We start from the raw sequence: 22254 nt of genomic DNA on the forward strand, positions 1-22254 counted from the left end.
ATATTTGTTTGATTTGCAATACTTTGAATATGATGGTGATTTCTCAATTTTTATCCTATCTATACTAACTTATCCTATCGGTTTTTCTTCCATTATTTGCTCTTTTTATCGTACAAAATTTATGCGCTCAAGAAATGGCGCTAATTTCTGAAATTTAATTTTTTTTTCTAATCTATTGATTAAAAATTTTAATAAAATTTATTCTATCATTTATATATTGCATATATTTTTTATGATAATAAATATTTTCATGAAACTAAAATTTGTTATAAAAAACATATCAAGCACTGATATTTTATGTGATCAATATTTTTTAAAATACGACAAAAATCTCACAAAATATAAGTTTATATTCTTTTCATCTAAAAATATTTTGTATTTAGTTTTTAATAATATTAGTTTATTTATATTATTTATTATTACTATTTATTATATATATTTATATTATTTTTACTATTTTAATCATGTTCATAATAATTATAATAATTATAAATTATAATAATATATTACAATTATACCATAATAATTTAATTTTTATAATACACATTATTTATACATAAAAAAATACTTATAAGATAGCTGTAAAATCATATAATTCAATATTGATAAAATTTTATTAAGAAAATATGAAAACAAAATTGGTATCTAATAATTTTCGATAAGAATACGAACATTGAGAATTTTATAATCTTTCCTTTGTAAGTGTTGAATTTCAAGAATATAATTTAAATAGCATTTTTTTTGTTCTCATTGAAGAATATTTATCTTTAATTCATTAATAATGAATATTCATAAAATATTAATTCTTATTTATAAAATTCAACATTAGTTTAATGAATTTTGTTACATAATTGAAATTAATTCTGAAAAAAGTTACAATAAAATTAGTATAATTTACAATTAAAAGAAAAATTAAAAAAAGAAAAGAATACAACAAAAAGTAATGAGCAAATGCTCAAATTTATTTTATTAAGAGCAATAAATTTATACAGAATGTTTAGGCGATACTGCTAGCATTGGATGCAATCCTGGGCCATAAATCTGCACATTCTTTTGCAACAGGTCCTGTAATAGCTGATCCTTTCATTTCACCTTTATTATTCACAATAACTCCTGCATTGTCTTCAAAGTATATAAAAACTCCATCCTTCCTTCGAAATGGTTTTCGCTGCCGTATTACCACTGCAGGCATAACTAAAGAAAAATAAAAGAAAATAATATAAAAATATTATTTTTATTTGAATCATAAATTTAATTATTCATAAGAATAAAATTTATATAATATATATAATAAAATTGAAATAATAAAATTAAACATTCTATATAATTAATTTCTATATAAAGAATAATGTAAATATTACAAAAATAATATGAATTATACAGATTAGTAATTATAATAAATAAATTATAATAAATAAATATATATAAATCTATTCATTATTTGAAAAATTATTGAATTGAAAAGTGACTCTAATTACCCTTTTTTCTAAGTTCAGGTTTTCCTTTTTTAACTGTGGCAACAATCATGTCACCTGATCCTGCAGCTGGCAAACGATTTAATCTACCTTTTATTCCTTGAACTGCGATAACATATAAATTTTTAGCACCTATAAAAAAAATTTGATTATAATAATACTATAGATTTAATCAAATTAAAAATTGAATATCAAATGATACATAGTCAAAATTGTTAAAATATTGTATTTTATAAATTCTTATTTTTTTAATTTAAAATTATTTAAATAGAACATATTTTCATTTAGTAATTACTTTCATTTAGTAATTATTAGTAATAATAATCTTTACAATATTATTTTTTTTGAAACAACTTAATTATCAATATTTATGATATATAATGTTATTTATATATTTTAGAATTACAGTAATTTATTTATATAAAAATATGTGAGAAATTTTTAATATTAATAAATGAATAATTTTTTACTATTCTAAGTAAAAACTAACATATAAAAAAATATTTGAGAAATTCAAATGACAATTATTAACCATGTGTTACTTTTTCATAATATAGCTAGTTTTTCTAGGTTAAGTATTATTTTTACCATTTTTTTTGCAAGTACTTACCAGTATTATCGGCACAATTTATGACTGCACCAACTGGTAAACCTAATGATATCCTAAATTTTGCTCCTGCAGAACCACCACGTCCTTAAAGAATAATAATCTCATATTAATTGTTACTCTTAATGAATATATCTAACATGGTATTTCTTTCCAAACAATCATCGATTTTTTGAAGTTCCATCATTATTAATGAAAAATTATTTCTGCAACTGTATATAACAATTATTTACTCAGCTTTTGTGTATTTCCTTTTTAACTGATAATTCATATTTAAATGGATTTCTTTGGATTTTCTTTCGCCCTGAAAAACAACTTACCTCTCTTCGACATCTTGCTGTATTTAAAAGAGAAAGAAACTGTCGTTTACCGCGCACTAGCTTTGCGCAATCTTGATTGCTTCCGACGCGGAAATACTTTCAGTATTCGAATAATTTTTTAAAAAAATTGTTATAATTTTTCTTTTAAATCACATCATAGAAAATTGAATATTACAATTTTTAATACTTTTTTTTCTATGTATCATTTATAATTATTTATAACATTTAAGTACATTTTATAGATTTGAAAATTTATGTTAACCATATAGTTAAATGGAAATCTTTATTTTAAGAAATAAATAATTTTTTATTTCAAATATATATATATATTTTTTCAAATTTATGATTTATATATATAATTTATGAAATTTATTAAATAATCTACTTTTAGTTACAAATTTATATTACTATACACTAATCTTAATATAAAATATAAATAATACAATGTAATTGAATAATTATTTAATTAATACATAAACTTATATAAATCTATAAACAGTAATATATTTTATTAAGATATTAATGCGTTAATTTTAACAATAAAAATGTAAAATAATCAATACATAAAAGTTTCCTTTTCCGCTAAAACATTCGCTTGTTTTGCCATTTGATGAGATTCGGAATACTACGAAAAAATTAAATTTCGTTGTTATTAATATAATATTTAAAAGATGCCTTGTCCATTATTAGCAGATTCTATTACTTTAGAATTGGAAGGTAATTTTTAAAACCTCTATTTTAATATATATGTTATTTAAGTTAAAACATAAAACTTAACCTTTTAAATATATATTATTTATTAATTTTCCTTTTAAAATATATATGAATAACAATTTCATTTTCACGCAAAAAAATTTCTTTTTAGTTACAAATCTTTGTTTAATTCTATCATTTGTTTTTTATTTCATAATTTCATAATTATGCGAAAATATCTATTAAGTATCTATTATTACTTTGAAATTCTTTTTTTTTATTTTTTTAGCTCAGGAACCATGGCCTCAAGAAATTATTTTATATCAACCATATGAAGTTGAACAAATATTGCTACCTGATAATGCAAATTGCTTAGCTGTACAAGCTTTTCTTAAAATGTGTGGCATTGATTTTCAAATAGAACCAAGGAGCAATGCAGAATATATGTCCCCATCCGGTCGTGTACCATTTATTAAATGTGGAGCATTTTTAATACCTGAATTTGATAATATTGTGTCATTCATAGGAAATAAAGGCACAAGTTTATCTGATCATTTAACTGCAAATTGCAAAGCTGATATGAGAGCTTATATGTCATTAGTAAATAATGTTTTTGTAAATGCTGAATTATATATTTGTTGGGTTGATGAATTGACTTTAAATGAAGTAACTAAAGTAAGACATGGAAGTGTATATCCATGGCCATTAAATCATTTTTTAAATTGGCAAAAAAGAAAAGAAGTTATAAAAAAACTCAATGTACTTGGGTGGTACAATAAAACTATAGAAGAAGTATGCGAAGAAGTCAAAAATTGTTGTACAGCATTGTCTGAAAGATTGGAGGGTAGTGATTACTTTTCTGGAGATAAGTAAGTATAAATTATTAATTTTAATTAATATTTCTAAAATTTTAATCCTTTTTTTTATTAAATTTTTTATTAAATGAAATTAAATATTAAAAATATTTCATATTCATCTAAAATATAATTTTTTAATAAGAATATAGTATGTTTATTATTATTTGTTTTTGGAAAAGACCTACTGAAGTAGATGCCCTTGTATATGGTCATGTGTATGCTCTCACTTCAACCAATCCTCTCCCATCCACTGTTCAAGAGATTACTTTAACTATACAAGAATTCCCTAAATTACTTGAACATGCATCAAGAATTGATCGAAATTATTTGAATAGAACTGAATGTCCTATTGGTGATTTTGAAGTTTCTGCATCTTCTTCAAAAAAAACATTATGGAATTACTCTGACTCAATTGAAGCATTACCACCACTTTCAGATGATTCTTTTGAAATTCTTTTTTTGAATCCTTAAATCCAATTTTAATATTCCAAATATTCATTTCTTTAATTTATATATATGAAATATATCTATTCAATAATTCATAGTTGACATTTTTTTATTTCATTATATTTAGGACACCTAATGAATTGGATGCCTTAGTTTTTGGACATATTTTTACAATAATTACAACACCATTACCTGGTAATAAATTAGCAAATATTGTCCAGAGTTATCCACTGCTTGTACATCTCTGCAAACGCATTGAAACTAGGTATTTCCAGCGTTCGGAAGATTAGGTGGAATTTTCCTCGGGCTCTAGATACGTTGAAATAATGTGCTCTGATTGTACTGACATGAAGTTCCTGTGTTATGCACGCATCCTTGATAAAGAAGAAAGTAAACATGTAAAGCCAAAAATATGCAATATTTTATAAATAATTATTTCAAGAAAAATGAATAAATCATTTTATTAGATTATTTTTATTATATAATATATATATATATATATATATAATAAATAAATATTCAACGTATCTGAAGCCCGAGTCCGAAAACATAAAAAATAGTAAGTTGCATAAAAAATAAAGAAAAATATTGATAATTAAACTTGTTATAACTGTTAAATATATGCACATTATATTAGCATTGAACATGAAGTACCGCTGAATGTATACTGTAAACGTATAATACTGCACGTGACATTTTTCAGCATTTTTTCTCCTCAAGCGATAGGGATGAAATAAAATAACAAAATGTTGGAGGCGAGAATTAAGTAACACGACTTTGGAGATTTTCATATGTATGTTCTTGGAAAACGACAGGAATGCATAACCGATAAAAGGTATTCGTAAATTAGACGTTTTATAAATTTTTTTTTTTTTATTTGTCAAATATTGTTGAAAACGATTATATTTAATGATCATTGTTTATTTTTTCTGCGATAATTATTTTCAATGTACTTGTTATCAACATTTATTTTTAATTTAATTAAACTATTTAAAAGAATTATGTACAATAACAACTGTTCTGATATTAAGTATATGGTGTTAATTGACAATAAGTACCTTTTTATCATAAAAGTTGTATATATTTAATTAATAATATTTGTTATTTTGTACTTTAAATAACTCTTATTCATTATTTACTTTAATTGAAAGATTTTGTTAGTTACACGAACTAACTTATATTCTTGTGTAAAAAATATATATATTATTATTAATTAAATGTGCATTAATTTTTCAATGCACATTTATATTATATATATCTTTTACACAATATGATTTTATCACTCTTCTAGTCAGTTCAATTTATAGCCTATTTTTGTGTGAAATTGTAAAATATTTTTAAATATTATATGTAAATAATATAATGATGTACAATAACGTTTAAATTAAATGTAAGTTATTGGAATAATGTTCGAATTATTTTTTTCATTTTTTTAACTGATTTGTGAAATAAATATTTAATGACAATTGCATAATTATCCCCTATAACTATCATAGTATGTCTGTTACATATTTCTTGTCTCCAGCGTTTAGTTACAATGAACAAAAATTATATTTTCACCTTCAATTTTTTTTATTAAAATTTATATTTTATTAATAGAGAAAAATTCTTATTTGTTTCGAAATATTGTTTGTAGTTTAATACCTTTGTGTATAGGAATATCATTAAATAAATAGTATTTATCTCCTAATCACAACAATTTATGTCTGAATATATTCATTCTTCAATGATAAATAAAAGATTAAATAACATAAGGACTTATTTTATATGTAACAAGCATGTATTTTCCTCAGCTCCCTATTATTTTTATTTCTTCTAGTAATTTTTCAATAACAAATATATGTGAAAGCTATGATTATAATACATATACAGTACATTCTAAAGAAAAATATAAGTAATTGATAATTTGATAGTTGATATTCATTAAAAGAAAAAAAAATACATATTGCAATTTACAATGATAAATCAGTCATTTTCATTATCGTATAATATATTCATAGAAAATTAAATTAATAAATTAAATCTCATTTAATAAATTTATGTAGCATCTTAACATATTAAAAAATTCAAAAAAATAAAAAAAAATTTAATACAGAAAAATCAAATATTTTCACATTTGTAGTAAATTGATTGATCTTACACATCTGTAAATTCGTGATGTGAAATGCGCATACAATCTTGAAGTATAATAAACACTACAAGATGTAACATGGCTTTACTAAATTATGATTTTTCGATATAAATTTCTGACTATAAATTACACGCAATTCTATAATTTTATTAGATATAGCAGGGTATAACGATATAATTGTCACACACACGCTTATACAGATACGTACATATCAACATGTACTTGTATAATTAAAAAATTATGAATATATATATTCATACTCAAAGAACTTGTAATCTACACTGATTTATACTTGCAGTGCTCAATTGAAAAGTTTAAAAATTCATATTTTTAATATACCGATTAATGATAATTAGAGATCATATTTATTTATAACTAAACTTGAATAGAAGACATTGCATATTTTCACAAGATGAAGTGTATATATTACTATATAATAGAAAATATTTAAAAATATAACAATTATTATTTGCACAAAACGATAACTATAATTATATAAACAATAATTATTTATCCTAAAAAATTTATAGGATATTTTAACTAAAAACTGAGTTATTTGTGCGAAAATGTTTAAAAAATATGTAATAAGTCAAAAATAGCTATAATTGTAATTAACATAAACAGTATCATTGTTCTAAAAGTACAAGTTTAATATCTTCTCAAATCTTTTAAGTTTAAAACTTGTTAATACATGTGATTTTTGCTATGTATGGATTATTCACAGAAATAAAAACTAGTGAAAACGGAAGTTATTTGAAAATGGAAGTTTATATTTTGTTCATCTATTTATTCTATCAATATATTTTGTTACTAATCAATGAATTTACTATTTTTTTAAAGAAATAGTTGAATTAATTATTACAATAATTTCATTTCATGAATGACATTTAATTTCTGTTTAATTTACTTTATAATTAGATAAATAATATTTTTTATTTAATTAGATAAATATTTTGCATATCTTTGTATATAATGAATAGTAATAATAATTAATTTCATAATTTTGTAATGAAATTTATCATTTTTAAGAAAAAATTAAAAATTGAATTTGATTAAATAAAAATTTTTGAACAAAAAATGTGAATAAATATATATTTGATTTTTAGCATCTCTCAATTCAATGTATCTTTTAATTAATTTTTAATTACTTTTTATTATAAGAACATGATATATATTTTAATTGAAAGTTATTTATAATTTGCTAGAGCAATTTATCAACAAATATGTAACTTTGATTTTAATCAATTTGAATTAAAATATTTATAAAATTTATTTGCTCTAGCAATTATTAGTATCAAATCTTGATTGGTCTCTATGTAATTCATAAAGTTTATTTGATATTTATTAATTGGTACCTGCCCAAAGTTTGATAAATATAGATTCTAATAACTACTATACATTGTGATATTTCTTAACAATGTTAAGATATTGATTTTTCAAATACATTTTTTGTATAAATTTTGTAATAAAATTAATTTAAGTTCACATTTAAGAACACAAGTACAAAATTTATTATATTTATATAATAAATTAACTTCTTTTTTATATATCTTATGAAAATCATAATTATTTCAATTTGTATTAAATTGATTAAGTTTTGGTTTTTAGTCAGTTTAACGATTTTTTTTAAAAAACATTATTTAATACACCGGTATTTTTTTTTTTTTGTATTATTGCACGCTTTGTATTAATATCTTACAATTATCTGTAAGATATTATACACATATGTACCTATGTAGGCTAGCATATTTTTAAATTTTAATTTTGCTTATTAACTAAATTAATCTGATAAAATTAGAATTAACTAAATTAATCTGGTGGTAAAAAACTGAAGAGTCGAAATTGTTCTCTAATACGTGGTCTAACATCTCCACCCTAAAATGAATACTTATATTATTATACACTGTAACAATTGATATTTATTATATATCATATTACTATTATTAATAGTTATATATATACAAATCTCTTAGTAAAAAGTTATCTCATAATCAATAAATACTTACCCAATTTACTAAATTTTCTAAGAAAGGTAACAATTTCATTAATTCATTATCTGAACGATCAGCAAACCAACTTTCTATAGGAATACCGTTTTCTAACTGTAAAATAATATTTTTTAAAAATAAAAAATAATTCATTTTTTTTTTATCTTTTTTAATATTTCGAAAATATTTTTTTACCTGGTATCCAAATGCTTGTGGACTATTATCAATTATAACAGTTTTAGATAAATCTCTACCAAGTATAGATAAATCCTTGATATAATTTCCATTTACACAAACACAGTGTTCTCTGAACAGACGATACTTGATCAATTTTCGTGTTGGATCTAATAGATTCATTAATTTATTTGCATAAACTCGTTTACTCGCAGTAAAAAGAATAACTTCAAACAATGATGAAACATGTTCTAAAAATTCGCGAAAATAGGGTCGTGTTCTGACAAACACTGTATACGTTACATCTTGAAAGACGACAGGAAAACGAAATGCTGCATCCGAAAGTTCTTGTAAACTACAATGAACTAATGTTTCATCCTATATAAAAAAAAATCTTTTTATATTCATTCATTCATTTTGTAATATATTTTAAATTTTATTAAAACTTTATTATTATTATTCTCTTTTTTTATTTTCATATTAATTTTTAATATTATTTATTTTTTAATTAATTAAAAATAATTTAAAATATACATACCAAATCTAATACGAGACTAAATTCTGGACTGCTTCTTGTTTTAAGAGGAAGAGCAGGACATCTAGCTCTCATTGCTGGAGTTAAAGGTGGTAAGTGTTTAATGAAGACATAAGGATCAAATGGTTCCCAATCTTCTTGGACATGAGTAACCATATTTTCCATATCACAACTTTCTACTATTTCCTCACTTCCAACCTCCATATATTCAACATCATGATAATTGTTTTCAATATCATCAGAATTGTATTTTTCAGTAACATTTCCATTTGTATCAGATGGATGATGATGGCTTAGATTGTACATGGTTGATGTACCATACTTTGTAGTAGCAAAGTTAGAATCATATTTTGACAGATGACTGTCAACAGAACATTGATTTTTTGACAAACTGTTATTCGCATTATTATTGCTAAGTGCGTATTTTCCATTTGGAAAATACTTTTCTAATGAATAAGAACGAGTTCCATACATGGATGCAGAATGCATTAAACTATAACATTCTTCAGATACTTCTGTTTGTGAGCAAGAAGTGGAATAATATAGCGATCTAGTATCTGTAATAAATAAAATTTATTTATCATTTGTATATATAATAAAAATGTACATAGATAAATCAAAAAAATAAATTATACATTATTTTTATAAATATATATACCAATATTTTTACTTTCTTCATCATCCAATATATATGAAAAATCTGAATTTGATCCTATAGATGCTGGAGGCATTAGATTTGACAGTGTTGATACACTTGGAACTGAAGATTTGAAATCATTTACACTGGATATGGAGGAGCAACATGTGTCTGTATTTAATATGGATGAGTATAAAGATAAACTAGTTACATTCCAGTTTTCTTTAGATTCTTCAGAAACTTTTGTTGTATGTACTGTTGTACATTTTTCTGGCTAAATAATTTATATTTATTATCTTTTGTTCAAAAAACAAATTAGCTTATAATAAAACTTACAGTAACTGCATTTTTTGTAGAAATTCGATGTAAGGGTGTTGAAGTAACCATTGATCGTTTTATGCATTTTCTTCTACGAGGTCCTCTCACTCGTCTATTAGGCGCAGATTTTGCGAAACGTAAAACATTTTCTTTACAAGCCTACGAAGATAATAATCTTTTTAACAAAACTGAAGTGAAGTCTTTACATTAACCAAATTGACTTCGATTGTAGTTCTAAGAAATCTAAGTGCATAATATCCTTGAGAGTTAGTCAGTCACTCATTAACCGTTGATTAGTTAGAAAGTATTTCTTTTTAAGGAATAGTGAAGTTTGTTTTAATAAATGACCTGCAAAGATCATTTACAATAAGCTAATGATAATAATGTAGTTTGAAATATAATTGAATCCATATCTTGAATAGAAACATAAAAAAATGCAACATATGTAAGAATTTAAGTTTAGAATTAAAGGAAAAAAAAATAAAAAGTAATGCATACCTCTTTTAAAAAATGAGTACATCTACGTCTCCATCGTGTCAGCCTACCATATTTGTTATTTGGTATATTAATGTGATTACTACTATTATTTATAGAAGGAAGTTTTCGTATGTTCCTAACTTGTACCCGATAATTGTATATTTTAGTTTCAGATGTACAACTTATATTTAAACGACCACGTAGTCTTCTACTAACATGTTCACTTCGTAACCACATTTCAAACAAATATCTAATTGGCCTAAAACAATAATGAAATCATAAATTATTACTTCATTGTTAAAAATAATAAAAAATATATAATTGATCCTTAAATATAATAGATTTTTTTGAATATAAATTGTATCAATAAGATAAATAAATTTATATACATTATATACATAATTTGAATTTGAAAAAATTTTTAGATTAAAAAATTTCTTTATTCATTTTTTTTAAAAATATAATAATTGAAAATATTTCTCTTGCTAAATTGTGATGATTAATATATTTAATATTCTAATATATTATAATTATATTATTATTTATTATTTTTCTTTTCTTTTCAATTATTTTTTTAAACAAAATATTTTTTTTTAAAAATCATTTTAAATATAAGCTTTATTATAACAATTATAACATAAAAAAAATCTCTTAAATTGAATGATAGCTCTAATAAAATTAAATGCAATTATAATTTTAATATATTATTTTCTAAATTTTCATAAATTTTTTTATATGATTAATTGTTTATATATTTTTTGTATTTATATATTCAATTTTTATTATATATATTTTTATTATATATATAATATTTATTATATGTTTAAAAAAAAGAATGTTTTGAAAAAAGAATTTTAATTGTAGAATTTAATAAAAAAAAAAATCACAAAGAAAAAAATAAATTATTGCAGAAAAATCAATTCATATATTAAATAAAAATATAAATAATTAAAACTATTAATTATAAATGTTCCATCACATCTTAGAAATTGCGCGGGAAAGAAATTCGATCGCATCAAAAAAGGGGCGTTCCTAATCCACAGTTATTTGTAGTAGTTATATATATGAAACATACATATATTTGCAGCAAGCGTCACACTACGCACACACATATATATACATATACGAATACATATATGCATACTCAGAGTGTATATCGATTTATATGCAGTGTGATACTCGGTTATATTTTCTAGTATCCTCACAGAAATAGTGTGTATTTCAAATACATAATCAATATAATCATTACAAATCAAATAAAAGACGTATTATATAATAAACTATACACGATGCTCATTTTACTTTATGGTTTTATATATTAGCTATAAATCGGTCGAAAGTTTGAAAGTACAATGTTGTGCCGCGGAAGCGGCGGCACCCAACAATTGTAACGCCTGAAAATTCCCGCGAAAATTATCTTGCATGAATAAACATCTAACACATGTTTTAACATATGATATCGCTTACCATATTTCTCAATTAACAAACACACTCATTAAATAGAGAAACAAGTCGATATGTTGCGATCACACGCGTTTCATTCAAATCCGTTGCTCGCATTCACTTTTCATCCCCCCGAAACTAAACAATCATGGCTACGGCGTCACTCGAAAATACATCACGAATCAAATTCAACACTCCTTTATTAATATATATTAATTCGCTTAAATATAATTAAAATTTTTAAATTGATTATTTTCTAATTTAATCATTGCAAAATAATATCGTAAAATTTTGTTTTGTAATAAATATTTATTGAAATTTGATTATTACTAGAAGTTTTCCGGTTACAGATGCGACATCTATATTTTAAAGATATTTCTTTTTAAGGCGATTATACATTAAGAGAAATCGAACCAAGTACTATTTCTAAATATTAATTAATTATACGAATCCAAAAATTCAAATATTACATATAGAAAATTACATGTAAAAAAAAATTATATATATGAAATTTCTAATATATAATAAATTCAGATATTTATTTTGTGATAATTATACTTATAGATAATCTTTCTAACTTTTTTAAATATGTTACATATATTTTAAATAAATTTATATTATATACATATCTAAATTAATTATTTTAGATATAATAAAATAATACTATAACTAATTATATACAAAATAAAAATAATTTGTATATAATAATCAGATAATTCAATATTCAATATTCTTAAAGACAAACTTTAATATTTTCGATTATTTACAAATATTTTCAAAAACATAATATAAAAATTTGTGCTTTTTTTACAAAAACATTAAAAAATACAAAGCCTAAAAATGTATGAAGGCACAATTTCTATACAAAAATAGCAATAAATATTTCAGACTTTTATTGAATTTTTGTGTGGCTATTTACATTATTATATCATAATTTTTCAATGTAATTTATTATATCAATGTAAGAATAGCGAATAATTCATATTATTTATAAAATCGTACTATATACTCTAATCGCAATATTAATTCAATATTTACAATAGCCAAGTTGTACATCAAATATGTACAGCAGCATGGCATATATGTATAATTTATGATAAATCAATTTTCGCTTAATCAAATACATATTTAAAACAATTTTTGTATACTTGCTTCGACTTCCTAAAACTACTGTTTTCATGTACTATTTCATTCAAATACGAAAGACCACATTATATTACTTTTCTTGCTCATTACAGATAATAATGCTAACTCAAAATTAATCAAAAATTATATATAAATTTTATTATTTATAAATATTATGCTATATATAGCAGTTATTTTTTTAAGATATTATAATAAAAAATAAATTCGTGGTCACTTTTGTACAAATCAAAGTATTTGAAAAAAATATAAATTTAAAAATGTCAAATAAATAATTAAAGTTATTATGATTAACATTTTAAGTGTTAAAATTGATAATTGAATATATCATTCTATCAAAATCTATTGTAATTTACAGAATTAAAATATTTATATTATAAAGATAAAGATAACATTTTTACCTTTGTTGTATGTTAATGGAGAACTTATAAGATTTTCGGTACATATACAAATTGAAGATTTTTTTAAAAATACTTCACCTTAGATTTTTTACCTTATACGTGTACATGGAAGTAAAAATTTTATGACAAAATTTATTGTACACGTAGTTGTAGTTATAAAAAGTTTACTACTTGGTTATGTAGCAAACATTATTATTTCGAATTAGAAGCAAAGAATGCAATGGTCAAACACCATTGGATGCTGTAGAACTATGAAGTGGTGGTTTCAATAAATCATGATATTGCAACAAAGCTTCTCGTAATGATCTTGATACTTGGCCTGATGCTGTAGCTATTGTACATTCTACTAAACAAGGATATAGTCCAATAAGTTGTTCCCAAACTGATCTCTCAACTAAAAAATAAAATTTAAATTCATTTATAAATAAAATCTAAGAAATTATATGTTACTATAAAAATATTAGAAAGTATTAGAAAATATTATTTTTCGTATATATAATTACCTTTATTAGGTGGTGCTTTTTTTAGCGAAACCACAAGTGTCGCAACAGCTTTCAAAACAAATGAAATTTCTGATAATCTGTACCTAGGAAAGGTTAATATAATAAATAATTATATATATGATGTCCCATTTTAATCTCTCATAAGAGGAAATTAAAGTGAGACATTCTATCTATATATATATAATATATATATTATTTTATATTTTCAAAATGGTATTGCTCAATTATTAATATAATTAATTAAAATAATTTAACTTATCGAAGTTTGTGTTTATTTAAGAAAAAAATTTTGAACTTTACACGAAACTATTACCTAGGTAATGGACATTTTCCACTTCGCCTCTCATTTTCAATATATCGTCGCAAAACTTCTTGGAACCTATGAAGGAGTGCAGTGACTGCTAATCGTCCAGCAACACCTCCCTCATCGTTTTCAGAGTTTTTGGTTGTATCATGATCTGATTCATTATTTAACCCATCCAATAGAGAAAACTGAAGTAACGTTTCAAAACATGTTTTTGCAAATTCTTCTCTTAATTTAGTTTCTCCACTATTTTCTATAATTAAAAACAATAATTTTATATTCAAAGTTTTTCTTTCAATGAATATAAATAAAAATTTACCAATATTTGTTGTAGTTGCTGAATGTATGGAACCTTTATTTAGTAACATAACTACTCGTAAAATAAACTGATGAGGTATATGTTGAGAATGTGGTAAAACTTCATCTCGTAAAAGTTCCATCACTTGACAGTCTACAGCTTCATCTGCTTGAATTTCTTCAACACCTCGTTCTACATTTAATACACTGTAATAAAATATCAAAATATTAATTTTAACAAGAAAAGATTAAATAATGAAAATATATTTCTATGTTATAATCTTTTTTATAATATAATAATTTTATTTCTAACTACCTTTTTGGAAATAGAAAATCATCTAAGGTACTCGCAAGTTCCGGCCACATACTTTGAAATTGTTCTGAATATTTTCTAGCTAAAGGTAAACCAGTATGTAAAACAGCAAGCAAACTAGTAACAGCTAATTTCCAAGTTGTTGGTGATGGGCAAGCATATTTCATTGACAAAGGCACATGCAACGCTTCTATAATATGCTTTAAAACTTGTCCCTCTATGACTGCCATTTCATGTGCTGTCTTTTGATACAATGTTACAATCATTGATAAAGCTTTCTCTCCAAAAGGAACATAATTCATAGTCACCCAATCAGTCTAAAAAAATTAAATAATATTTATTTAATAACAATAGTGATTAATTATATATTAAAATTAAATAAATACGTACAGATACACCTCTAATTTGGGAAATGTGTTTTGTTGGAATTTTACCATAAGTAGGAGCTTCACAAGCTAGTTTTGAAAAATTTAAAAGTTGAAGAAATATTAAAACAATCATGGTTCGTAAATTATCAGGTCCATTCAGTGCTTCCTAAAAGAAAATTTTATTAATATTTAAAATTTAATTTTTAATTAATATTAAAAATTTAAAAAAAAATTTTGATAATGAAATAAATTATATACTTTTTGTAAAAGCTCCATTGAATGAAGTACGCCATCTTGTAAATGAGTAAGAACAACATCTGGCATAGTAGGTAAAATATACGGTGTTGATTCACCATGTACCGGAACTGCGACTGCATTTTTTAGTACAATACAAAGTTTTTGTAAATCAGGACTAGTAAATCTAAGAAACAAAAAAAACAACGAAAAAATATATATATATATATATATATATATATGTGTGTGTGTGAATTTTTTCTTTAGATAGAAATAATATTAATTACATCAAAGATATAATAAATATAAATACTTGTTTCTAATATGTTGAAAAACAGCTGGAAATATATGAACTAATGCTGTTAAAAATGCTTGAGATGGTACATAAGGTTCAGTTTCTCCTTCTTGAGGTGGTGTTGTACTTTCCATTCCGATATTAAGCCAAACGCGCCAAGCAACAATCCATAATGCTTCAGAATCATTTGAATGAATTATTTCGTTATTATCACTTCCTTTTTGAAGATATAAAATCTCTTGAAATGATTTTAAAGCTGCCAATGATACCTATAATATAAAATATTAAATGTATAAATAATAAAATATAATTATTTCATAAATTTATTTTCTTTTATAACTATAAACATTATATGCATGTACCTCGTTATTTTTACTGAGTGCAGAATTTTCTATAAATTCCAATAAAAGAGACCAAGCTCTAGGAAAATCGCCCAACATTTGCAATAGTTGTCGTTTTGTATTAAATACTCTTCCAACGCCACTTAATGTTAATACCTGCATGAATTACCTTCATTAATCCACATTCATTAATGTATGTTATAAATACATATATATATAAGTATTAAATAAAATATATTATTATTTACTTGTGTTTCTGCCCATTGCTTTTGTGCTGTGTTTCTACTATGATGAATAAGTATATTCCCACTAGTATCCACTTTTTCGCTACTGGCAGAATTAGATAAACTTCTTACTTTATCTAGCAAAGGAAAAAGGACTTGCCAAAGTACAGCTTGCCATGTTGGTTGATGTAGCAAACTACCATGTGCAGATATAGTAGAAAATAGAGTTTGACTAGCTGATTTGCGTACAGCAGGCCGAGAATCCACACATAAATCACCTTAAAAAAAATATATATATAATAATCTGCGATATTTTATTTCACATATAATATTTTACAATATAATATATTACCTAATCTTGCATATAAACACATCCAAAGCTTATCAAAGGGTGGCATATTTGTTGTACCAGGAAAATCCGGAAATACAGATGACGAATCTCCTTTTAGTGATACACAAAGTTTCTCTTGATTTTGATAAAAATAATCACTTATATTCCACTGAAAAAATAATATAAAAATATAAACATTAAACTAAATATAATTTATAAAACATATAAAATCTTAATTAATGATTTATCAATATATTTTTTAAACGGTACAAAAGAATTATATGAACACGATCATAATAAACTTTATTTGCCTGATTTGTCTTGATTTTAATTTTATTCATTTTTCACTTCGATATTAAGAATTTTAGATGCTTCTAATTTCTTCTATAATTGAATGTATGTACTTGTATGTCTTTTAATTATGAGTTTCTGCTCTGATGTATTTGAAAGGAATTCCATAATCTGTAATCGAAAGTTTAAACCAAAAGTCACCGAATTCGCGTAATACGGGCATTACATTCCAGGCTTTTCTCATATTAAAAAAAAGAAAAGAAATAAAAAAAATATATGTAACAAAATTAATAAGAATTAAAAAAAAAATTAAAACATTTTAATCATAGGTAATTCATTCTTACCATTAAACCAACAGCAGTTAATGAAATATTTAATTCTTGTGTCTGAGAACCAAACTTTGCGGCTGTGTCAACACAAAGTGGAAGACATCGCCAAGGCATCACTGGTAGAAAATCAGTTACTACCAATTGTAAACATTGAAAAGCTATTCGAACTAAAGCTTCTCTGTAAAATATATTATTATAAAATTAAAATAAATTATATTTGACTAGATCGAGATCTTATATTGTGTAATTATATTATTTATATTGTTTAATTTACCCATGATGATCAGATACTGCTCCAATAATACCAAGTACCAAGGGCCAGCCATGATATAATGTTTCTCCTGCTCCATGTAAAACTTGTAAAACACACTCCAATTGTCGTTGTCTTACATCTCCATGACGAACTGATGATAATTCTGATAAAGGTCCTAAAAGTAATGTCTGCAACTTCTATAAATGAAAAAAGAAATTTTACATTTATTCAATTTTTTACATTTATTTTTTATAAAATGATTTATCAAATAAGCATACTTGATTATCGCGCAAAGGTTGTGGATATTTGTGCTGAAGTGCCATTTTTACGAGATATGTAATAGCTTCGACTCCCCATTCTCTCATACGAATATGCGGATGTTGACAAACTTCTAGCAAATGATTTGTTAATGGCCTCCATAAAACTTCTACTCGTGGTAAGTTTACTAAACCAGTTTCTAAAAGTTTAGCCACAGCAAACAAGGAAGGTTCCTAAGACACATATACAAATTATTGTTTCCCTTTTAAGAAATTTTAAAAAATAAGTTGCAAATTATAATTACTTAATTATATTTAAATAAATTTAACAAAGATTTAAATAAATTTAACAAAGATAAATCTAAAATTATCCATGAGAAATTAGAATATTAATTGATATGGATAAAAAAATAATACAATAATCACAATTATCTAAGTAATATTGAATTGATTTATCAAGTAAAATCTGAAACGTATTTAAATAAACTTCGGATATTCATAGATAATAGGTAGTAATTTTAGTCTAATTCTAGATCTATCTTTTCTATTTTATATATATATATAAAATAAATATTTGTTTTTTTTAATCTTAATATTATAGGAATTATTTTGATACTTACTCTATTAGAATAAGCTAATTCCATAGCTTCATGACTTAACTTGCACAGCGCATCTATTAAATGATGTAAAGCTACATCATCAAGATGTTGACTACTTTCAAATAGCCTGCTAAGCATTGCGCTAAGTACAGGTAAGTCTGCCATAACTGCATTTGTAAGTACTGCATTTGGATCAGCTGCAGTTCTTCCAGCTTTCAAAGATCCTCCTGTAGAAGGTTTTAAGCCAAGTATCCAGACAAGATGTTGTAATGTTGTAAGTACCAAATGCCATGCTCCACCAAGTATGCTTCCATGACAATGTGCAAGTGATAACAAAGCGCGCATACATTGTAAATTTTTTGCTGTTAACATAACTGGACCTTGATGTGCACCTTTTGACAAATAAATTTCTCATTTTATTTAATTACGAATGTATAAAATATCTATCAATTTTAAATTATCATTACATACCAACTGGTAAAGAAGCAGTAGGTAGTGGAGTACCAACTGCTACTACCTGTTGCCTATAATCTGGTTCACCAATAGTTACATTATATTGAGTGGATTCTTGTTGTCTTGCAGTCGGTATACCTTGAGGAGCATTGTATAATACAGTTAATGCATAATTAGGAGGCAATGATGCTTTACATATCGCAGTAATGAATGCGTCACGTGGAGTTTGCAACTCTAATTGTCCACACAGGGATGCAAAAGTTTGTATTGCTTTTAATACATTTTCCGTCGCAGATTCATCGGTGCTAATAATTATAATAAAAAATTATTTTTATACATTATTAATAAATTTTAAATATCATATTAATAAAATAATTAAACGAATTAATATTTCTTACCTTGCATCTATAAGAGGACTTAGTGCTGCTAATAAACCACACCAACTAGAATTTATGAGTTGAGTATGAAGTTTTCGTTCAAATTCGCTAGGTTTATAAGATTGATTTCCAGTTCCAGTATCACTAGTACCATTAATTGCAAGAGCTATAGATCGTATAATATCCAATAAACATGCATAAGCTATACTTATTCCATAACCAATGGGAATCTGTGGTGGCTCAACTTTGTCAAGCATATCCAGGCTAAAAATTAATTAAATCATTTGTATAAATTATTATAATATTGTTGTAAACAATTAAAAATGTATTTACTAAGTTGATTTAGCTTGACCACTTGTAAATGTTGCAACAACTGGTAACCAAATGCCACGCGAATAAAAACCTGGCTGAGGTGAAACACCAGGTCCAATAGGCATTCCCGTAAATAATGGAGAAGCTGCACTTTGAGGAATTGTTGTACTTGTGGCTAATATCATAGACATATTAATGATTTTAGAGATAATATTTTATTATTAATATAATAAATTAATATTTACCCATATTAGTTTGGTTCATCATTTGAGGATTAACAAAAAGGCTATGTACATAAGCACCTAAACTATTTACGATATCTTGAAAAATATTAGTTGCATGAGGTTTCAAATCATAACATTCACAAAAGTTCGTCAGAAGATCAGCTTGTACTGTCATCTTATGTAAAACCTCTAAAGCTAAAGCTCTTTGCCATGTTGGTTTATCAGGATCCAAAAATTTAACAATTAGAGATAAAAATATTTCACATTCTGTCACCTAAAAAATTTAAACTCGTTTTTTTATTTTTAATATTTTTTTTAAAATATTAAAAAAGAAGAAGTAAAATTAAAATATATACCAAGAGAGAATGATACTTTTGTATCAAAATAGAAACAACTCGAAGAAGCCGCATGCTAATAGGAAAGTAAGGTTTATCTAAAGGTGTAGCTTGTTGCAGTGATGCTGGTACTGAATTACGATATTTGATATTAGGTGAAAATAATTTGATTACAAGTGCACATACTCTCTCCTTTAGCAAAAAGCTAAATTCTGGATGCTGAAAAAATTAAAAATTGAATAATTATACACATATAAATTCATTATTATTGTGATTAAATACCTTAAAAAATACTGATGAAAAATTTGTTAATACAGATTCTAACAATTCCAATCCAAATGTACGTGTCATTTCTGTAATTCCAATTAACCAATAAGGTTGATCTGCATTTACTAATTGCACTAAATCCTAAAAAGATTTTACTTGTAATAATGTTAAACAATTTAATAAATTATATAAATGAACTTACTTGAAACATTAAATATGCATCAGCAGCACATGGTCCTAAACTTTTAGGTGCTTGATTAGTAGGAATTTTTAATTCCTCCAAATTTATTTCATCTGAATCTTCATTGTCAGGACTTTGTTCATCTTCTGCAACAACACGCTCAAACACTAATGAAACTAATTGTCTTACTGTAGCTCCTGCTGTATTAATTGTTGTAGAATCTTTTGTAAAGTGTAAACGAAAACACAAAACCAAATTCTGAAAATGAAATATATATTATTCTCATATATTATTTAAAATGTTGATATTACAGATCTTTTATTGTACAGATAAATAAATTATTACTCTTGCAAGTGTCTCTCCATGAACAATAGTATTACTAGTAAGTAAGAGAGTTACAGATTGTAAAACTTTAACTTCTTCTGTTCCTGTTTCCATTAACATCCATAATGTATCTGTGATATAACGAGCACCTTTCTGATCAACAGCTTGCTGAGTAATTAATCTTTGCATCATATTTAAACAAAACTGAAATAAATAATATAAATAATAAATATAAAATCATTAAAATTAATATAAATTTATTGCTTCAAATATACCTTAATAATTTTTACATCTTTACTTTCACAACCTTGAACTAAAGGATATAAAATTTGATTAACAATATAATAAATTGGAGCACCTGAAGCATTTGAAGCTGTTCTTATCTTTGCAATTCCTTCCTCACATGACTGTAATAAAAAATATATATTTATTTTAACTCTTTAAAAAAAATGATATAAGTAACTTTATAGGAAAAAAACTTAAAAGATACAAAATTAAAAAACTAACCTAACTTTTATTTAATAATATATAATAATATGCAATTAAATATTATAATTAATAATAATAACATACTTCTTTGATTTGTGGATATTTCTTTTTCGTCTCAGAGGCGAGCACTTTCAAGTCAGCTTGTAGCGATTCCAAAAATTTGGAAGTATTTTCCGAATTAGCTCCGATACTTGTACTTGCCATTATATCAAAATTCTTTTTTTATAGTGTTATCATAAAAATCTATTTCATTGTAAGTTATAAATAATCTCTTGAGGAATACATATTGCCATAAGAAAATTCGTATCTAACTGAGAGTAGGTGAGTTGGCACATCCCATACCGATTATCAGAAATGACAACGAACAGGTGACAATCTAGTGGATTTGTCTGTACGCATTTTTAAATTTATGTCATCTTAATAACACTTTCTAAAATAATTATTTTGATATGTTATTAATCTTTTGATTAAACTTTTCTAAAAATCGTATTTTCTTACGATTATCAGTTATTTGCATTTTAATTGTAACACATTCATGTAAATAATAAACTGTAGAGTACAATGGCGCTGATAATATATATCGATATCATATTTTATCATTAATCTCGAATTAATTTTTAAACTAGAGTGGAAACTCATACTACAATCAAACAATATGTTATTTGAAATTATACTTACATATAAATTTTAGTATTTACTATGTATTT

General features: G+C 24.1%; 4 protein-coding genes across 7 annotated transcripts; 1 reads left to right on the top strand and 3 right to left on the bottom strand.

The window, feature by feature from the left end:
* Positions 1-941: 941 nt before the first annotated feature.
* Positions 942-2575, bottom strand: RpL23 (ribosomal protein L23). Its single transcript, XM_003697752.4, has 4 exons — positions 2403-2575; positions 2086-2169; positions 1479-1607; positions 942-1194 (listed from the first exon to the last, which is right to left on the bottom strand). Exons 1-4 carry the CDS (start codon positions 2413-2415, stop codon positions 998-1000), a joined length of 423 nt encoding a protein of 140 aa, XP_003697800.1. The 5' UTR covers positions 2416-2575; the 3' UTR covers positions 942-997.
* A 205-nt stretch (positions 2576-2780) lies between these two features.
* Positions 2781-5803, top strand: LOC100868061 (metaxin-2). 2 transcript variants are annotated; one of them, XM_012492353.3, is made up of 4 exons: positions 2781-3119; positions 3385-3964; positions 4527-4664; positions 5103-5803. In XM_012492353.3, the coding sequence occupies exons 1-4, from the start codon at positions 3074-3076 to the stop codon at positions 5134-5136; spliced, it is 798 nt and encodes a 265-aa protein (XP_012347807.1). In that variant the 5' UTR covers positions 2781-3073; the 3' UTR covers positions 5137-5803. The 2 variants fall into 2 exon arrangements, with proteins under 2 accessions (XP_012347807.1, XP_012347806.1); XM_012492352.3 differs by lacking the exons at positions 4527-4664; positions 5103-5803 and adding an exon at positions 4132-4496.
* A 1476-nt stretch (positions 5804-7279) lies between these two features.
* On the bottom strand, positions 7280-12448 carry LOC100868737 (uncharacterized). 2 transcript variants are annotated; one of them, XM_012492368.3, is made up of 8 exons: positions 12127-12448; positions 10681-10918; positions 10201-10341; positions 9886-10138; positions 9231-9784; positions 8714-9070; positions 8537-8632; positions 7280-8405 (listed from the first exon to the last, which is right to left on the bottom strand). In XM_012492368.3, exons 2-8 carry the CDS (start codon positions 10894-10896, stop codon positions 8340-8342), a joined length of 1683 nt encoding a protein of 560 aa, XP_012347822.1. In that variant the 5' UTR covers positions 10897-10918; positions 12127-12448; the 3' UTR covers positions 7280-8339. The 2 variants fall into 2 exon arrangements, with proteins under 2 accessions (XP_012347822.1, XP_012347824.1); XM_012492370.3 differs by having other exon boundaries at positions 10201-10530; positions 12127-12262.
* A 532-nt stretch (positions 12449-12980) lies between these two features.
* Positions 12981-22148, bottom strand: mon2 (Mon2 homolog, regulator of endosome-to-Golgi trafficking). Of its 2 annotated transcripts, none has more exons than XM_086908701.1 (25): positions 21632-22148; positions 21334-21465; positions 21080-21262; positions 20756-20992; positions 20569-20694; positions 20308-20505; positions 19973-20225; positions 19749-19902; positions 19437-19679; positions 19057-19343; positions 18607-18977; positions 18008-18220; positions 17751-17926; positions 17492-17654; positions 16878-17025; positions 16550-16803; positions 16323-16457; positions 15979-16229; positions 15690-15852; positions 15454-15597; positions 15067-15380; positions 14773-14957; positions 14463-14706; positions 14150-14226; positions 12981-14040 (listed from the first exon to the last, which is right to left on the bottom strand). In XM_086908701.1, the coding sequence occupies exons 1-25, from the start codon at positions 21749-21751 to the stop codon at positions 13871-13873; spliced, it is 4941 nt and encodes a 1646-aa protein (XP_086764827.1). In that variant the 5' UTR covers positions 21752-22148; the 3' UTR covers positions 12981-13870. The 2 variants fall into 2 exon arrangements, with proteins under 2 accessions (XP_086764827.1, XP_086764825.1); XM_086908699.1 differs by having other exon boundaries at positions 14150-14232.
* Positions 22149-22254: the final 106 nt, after the last annotated feature.

The sequence above is a fragment of the Apis florea genome, unplaced genomic scaffold (genome assembly GCF_048593485.1).
Source record: "Apis florea isolate Af1SG1 unplaced genomic scaffold, ASM4859348v1 contig_3081_pilon, whole genome shotgun sequence".
NCBI lineage: Eukaryota > Metazoa > Arthropoda > Insecta > Hymenoptera > Apidae > Apis > Apis florea.